The sequence below is a fragment of the Arachis stenosperma genome, chromosome 3 (assembly GCF_014773155.1).
Source record: "Arachis stenosperma cultivar V10309 chromosome 3, arast.V10309.gnm1.PFL2, whole genome shotgun sequence".
In the NCBI taxonomy this organism is placed as follows: Eukaryota; Viridiplantae; Streptophyta; class Magnoliopsida; order Fabales; family Fabaceae; genus Arachis; species Arachis stenosperma.
In genome coordinates this window covers 103,035,439-103,041,181 of record NC_080379.1, presented here as the reverse complement: position 1 = coordinate 103,041,181, position 5,743 = coordinate 103,035,439, and the positions used below count along the sequence as shown (strand labels likewise).

Genomic DNA, 5,743 nt, shown 5'->3' with positions numbered 1-5,743 from the left:
CATCCACTCTCAGCGCTTGCTCAGCTTTTGAGGAGGAAAGAACTTGCTAAGAATGCAGTGACAAGCTTATCCCATGAGTCCAGGCTATCCTTGGGTGTGAATCCAACCATACTCTAGCTCTGTCTCTTACAGCAAAAGGGAAAAGCAAGAGTTGTAGACTTCAGGATTAACTCCATTTGTCTTTAAGTGTCACAGATCTGCAAGAACTCAGTTAAAAACTGGTAAGGATCTTCAGATGGAAGTCCATAAAACTTGCAGTTTTGTTGCATTAAGGCAACTAGTTGAGGCTTAAGCTCAAAGTATTGGCTCCAATGGCAGGAATGGAGATGCTTCTTCCATCAAATTGGATGTTGGCTTTGTGAAGTCACCAAGCATTATCCTTGCATTATTATCATTATTTTCGGCCATCTCTTCTCTTGTTCGAAATTTTAAAAGGTTGCTTCTGGATTGTTGTAATTAGCTTCTTTTAATTTTCTCTTCAGAGTCCTTTCAGGTTCTGGATCAACTTCAACAAGAGTGCCTTTATCCCTGTTCCTGCTCATATGAAGGAGAAGAAAACAAGAATAGAAAGAGGAATCTTCTATGTTACAGTATAGAGATTCCTTTATGTTAGTAGAGAAAAGAAGGGGGGTAGAGAATGAAGGATGGATTCGAATTTATGGATGAAGAGAGGTGAAGAGAAGTGTTAGTAATTAAATAATTAAATAGAAGAGGGAGAGAGAGAAGAGAAATTCGAAAATAATTTTGAAAAAGGAGTTAGTGATTTTCGAAAATTAGAGATAAAATGTAATTAAAATTAAAACATGAAACATTAATTAATTAAAAAGAACTTTTTGAAAAAGAGAGAGATTTTCGAAAATAGAAGAGGGAAAAGTAGTTAGGTGGTTTGAAAAAGTAAGAAACAAACAAAAAGTTAGTTAGTTAATTGAAAAAGATTTGAAATTAAATTTGAAAAAGATAAGAAGATAGTAAGTTAGCTAAGATATTTGAAATCAATTTTGAAAAGATAAAAATTTTGAAAAAAAGATCAAATAAAAGATAAAAAGATTTAATTTAAAAAATTTTGAATTATTTACTTCACTAACAAGAAACTACAGATAAGATTCTAGAACTTAAAGATTGAACCTTCTTAACAAGAAGTAACAAACTTCAAATTTTGAACCAATCATTAATTATTAGTGAATTTCGAAAATTACATATAAAGATAAGAAAAAGATTTTGAAAATGATTTGAAAAATATTTTTGAAATTTTCGAAAATAATAAAAAATTTGAAAAAGATATGATATGAAAAAGATTTTGAAAAGATAAGATTTTTAAAATTTGAAATTTTGACTTGACTTGTAAGAAACAACTAATTTGAAAATTTTTGACCAAGTCAACCCAAAATTTCGAAAATTTGGAGGGAAATAAGGAAAAGATATTTTTTGATTTTTGAATTTTTAATTATGAGAGAGAAAAACAACAAAAATGCTTTATGCATGAATTTTTAGATCAAAACAATGAATGCATGCAAGAATGCTATGAATGTCAAGATGAACACCAAGAACACTTGAAGTCATGATGAATCATCAGAGCATATTTTGAAAAATTTTTGATGCAAAGAAAATATGCAAGACACCAAACTTAGAAATCTTTAATGCATGGAAAATATGAATGCAAAAATGCACATGAAAAACAAGAAACAATACAAAACAAGAAATCATCAAGATCAAACAAGAGGACTTATCAAGAACAACTTGAAGATCATGAAGAACACTATGAATGCATGGGATTTTCGAAAAATGCAAGAAAAATTTTTTAAAAGCATGCAATTGACACCAAACTTAAAATTTAACACAAGACTCAAACAAGAAACACAAAATATTTTTTTGATTTTTATGATTTTCTAATTTTTTTTTGGATTTTTATTAATTATTTTCGAAAATAATGTTTAAAAACACGAAAAATTTAAAAGAAAAATTTTGAAAAAGATTTTTGAAAAGAAAATTACCTAATATGAGCAACAAGATGAACCGTCAGTTGTCCATACTCGAACAATCCCCGGCAACGGCGCCAAAAACTTGGTGGACGAAATTGTGATCACTGTTCTTTGATCTGATTCATTGTAATTGGATTTATTCAATAATTGTCCTTATTTGAAGTCACAACTCCGTTCAACTAACCAGCAAGTGTACTGGGTCGTCCAAGTAATACCTTACGTGAGTAAGGGTCGAATCCACAGAGATTGTTGGTATGAAGCAAGCTATGGTCACCTTGCAAATCTCAGTTAGGGAGATTAAAGAGTAATTGTGATTATCAAAATAGAAAGGAATAATAAAAGGGATAGAAGTACTTATGTAGATTCATTGGTAGGAATTTCAGATAAGCGGAATGGAGGTGCTGTAGAGCCTAGGACGCCTGCTCTCCTATTCCTTCTACCCAATCCTTCTTACTCCTCTCCATGGCAAGCTTTGATAGGGGTTCACTATCAGCTGTGGCTACTTTCATTCCTCGGGGAAATAACCTGTACGGCTGTCACTCGCACAGCTAACCAGTCTGGAGGCATCACCCATGGTTGATAGCTACATCCCATCCTCGCAGTGAAAGCTAATGCACGCACTCTGTCAGTACGGCCAATCACCGGTTGGTTCCCGCTCCTACTGGAATAGAATCCCTCTTTTGCGTTTGTCACTAACGCCCAGCAGGTTAAAGTTTGAAGCACGTCACAGTCATTCATGAACGGAATCCTACTCGGAATACCACAGACAAGGTGAGACTTTCCGGATTCCCAGGATCCTACTCGGAACACCCAGACAAGGTTGGACTTTCCGGATCCAGATAAATGCCGCCATCCATCTAACTTATACCACGAAGATTCTGTTGGAGAATCTAAGAGATATACATTCAAGCCTTGTTACACGCAGAACGGAAGTGGTTGTCAATCACGCGCGTTCATAAGTGAGAATGATGATGAGAGTTATTAGCTCATCACATTTATCCTGTTCTTGAGTACGAATGAATATCTTGGAATAAGAATAAGATAGAGAATTGAATAAAAGAAAATAGAACTTCATTAATCTTTGAGGTACAGCAGAGCTCCACACCCTTAATCTATGGTGTGCAGAAACTCCACCGTTGAAAATACATAAGTAAAAGAAGGTTCAGGCATGGCCGAATGGCCAGCCCCCTAAACGTGATCAATGATCTCCTAAGATGAAGAATAAAACAAAACTGAGATCAAAAGATGATTGATACATTAGTAAATCATCCTATTTATAATAAACTAGCTCCTAGGGTTTACATGAGTAAGTAATTGATGCATAAATCCACTTCCGGGGCCACTTGGTGTATGCTTGGGCTGAGCTTGATCTATCCACGAGCTGAGGCTTCTCTTGGAGTTGAATTTCGAGTTGTGATGTGCTTTGGGCGTTCAACTCCGGATTATGACGTTTTTCTGGCGTTTAACTCCAGAAAGGAGTGTGTACTTGGCGTTCAACGCCAGTTTGCGTCGTCATTCTTCGAATAAAGTATGGACTATTATATATTGCTGGAAAGCCCTGGATGTCTCTACTTTCCAACGCCGTTGAGAGCGCGCCATTTAGAGTTCTGTAGTCCAGAAGATCCATTTCGAGTGCAGGGAGGTCAGATCCAACAGCATAGCAGTCCTTTTGTCAGCCTTTTCAGTTTGCTCAAATCCTTAATTTCAGTCAGAATTTACCTACTGAAATCACAGAAAAACACACAATCATAGTAAAGTCCAGAAATATGAATTAACATAAAACTAAGGAAAACATCCCTAAAAGTAGCTTAAACTTACTAAAAACTATATAAAAACAATGCCAAAAAGCGTATAAATTATCCGCTCATCATCCATCCTAGTAAACCAACAAAATTTAAGTTCAAAGAGGTGGCGGATATCAAGTGATCATTAATGACTATATGAAGAAAATTGAAAATTTTAGCTGCATGTTCCTTATATATGATAACCAACCGTGCCACATGTAAGTATACACAATTTTGGTGGACACCAAACTTGTTTTACATCAAATAATTCATGTGAAATTTAGATTTTTGTCACTGTTAGTTTATTCACTTCAAGGAAGATTTTATTTTCTACTTTAACAAAATAAATTCACAAAATGATGCAAGACATGGTTTATCTTTTCCTGAATTTGAGTCTTAGAGCAAATGTGACTTTCTTGAAACTTATAGCACATGTAGAACACCAAACTTAATGTTTGGCTATATACTTCAATAAAATGGATGAATATATATCCTAAGATGGTTATATGATCATCATGCTTGAAAAGCCATTTTAGAGCGCCTTGAGGCACACCAAACTTAGAAATCCGACATATGCTTTAAAATGATGTATGCAGCCATCAAATATACCCATGAAAGCTCAAATTCATGCTAGAAAAATCATTAATTATTGATATTGAAATAAAAGCAAGAATATTAAATCATGGGCTACCACCCATGGAGCGCTCTTTTAGTGTCACTATCTTGACATGAGTTCTTTGTTAGGGTGGCTGATGATTATAGTACCTCAGCTTGTCTCCTCTCACTATGAGCCTTCTTCCTGTGCTTTGATGAACAATCTCTATGTGCTCCAGCGAGGATATTTTGTTGACAGTGTAGTAATTATCAGATTGTGAAGATGTCTCCAACTGTTGGTATATCAGCTTCACTTTGTCTCTCTCTGAGAACCCTTCAGTTGGGATTTTCTTGTTTCTCCACCTTTTTGGATCCTTTTTCTTGCTCTTCTTTCCTTTCTTTCATGATTCTTCCTTTCTATCATCAGGCTTTAAGTCAAGGGCCTTCGTCAAATGTGTAGCCTCTTTTTGCAATCTTTCCTCAGCTTCTTCATCTTCATGATTCTTTTATTTTTCTTCAATGTCTTTCTTCTGCCCTAGTGGTGAGTTGGTGAATGATTCCTTGGGCTTTTCCTTCCAGTTTAAACCCTCTTCCTCAATTCTCATACAACCTTTCTTTTGCGCAAGATGCTGCATCTCCTTAAAGACATTCAAGATTATGTGCTCATCATGTGCCCGCAAGGTCATTTCTTCTTTCTCTACATCAATAATAGCCCTTGTTGTGGCCAAGAAAGGTCTTTCTAGTATGATAGAGTCACTTCCCTCTTCATCTAGATCCAGGATTACAAAATCTGCTGGAAATATGAACTTTTCCACCTTGACTAAGAGATTTTCAACTACTCCATTGGGGATTACCATTGATCTATCAGCAAGTTGCAAGGACATCCGTGTAGGCTTCACTTCTTCTATAGACAACCTTCTCATTATAGACAGGGGCATCGGATTGATACTTAATCCTAGATCACACAGTGCCTTATCAATGGACATGTTACCAATAGTGCAGGACAAAAAGAAACTCCCAGGATCTTTGAGTTTTGGTGGGAGACCCTTTTGAATCACTGCACTATATTCTTGGGTCAAGATCACTGTTTCTTTTTCATTCCAGCTTTTTTTCTTGTTAATGAGTTCTTTGAGGAACTTAGCATATAAGGTCATTTGCTCCAATGCTTCAGCAAGTGGAAGATTGATTTCCAACTTCTTGAAAACCTCCAGAAACTTGGGAAATTATTGGTCTTTGAGCTCTCTTTGAAATCTTTGAGGGTATGGTAGAGGAGGGATGTAAGGCTTCACCTCCTTCTTCTTTTCTTATGGATGCTCTTCCATAACTTATTTTCCCTTCTTTGATGCTTGTGGCTCTTCTTCCTTCTTCTTAGGACTTTCTACAACT

General features: G+C 35.7%; 1 protein-coding gene across 1 annotated transcript; it reads right to left on the bottom strand.

The window, feature by feature from the left end:
* Positions 1 to 4,863: 4,863 nt before the first annotated feature.
* Positions 4,864 to 5,511, bottom strand: LOC130966511 (uncharacterized). Its single transcript, XM_057891322.1, has one exon. It carries the CDS (start codon positions 5,509 to 5,511, stop codon positions 4,864 to 4,866), a length of 648 nt encoding a protein of 215 aa, XP_057747305.1.
* Positions 5,512 to 5,743: the final 232 nt, after the last annotated feature.

What these genes read in the sequence shown, in the direction of transcription:
- LOC130966511 (XM_057891322.1), bottom strand. Translation starts at nt 5,511, where the DNA reads ATGACCTTATATGCTAAGTTCCTCAAAGAACTCATTAACAAGAAAAAA.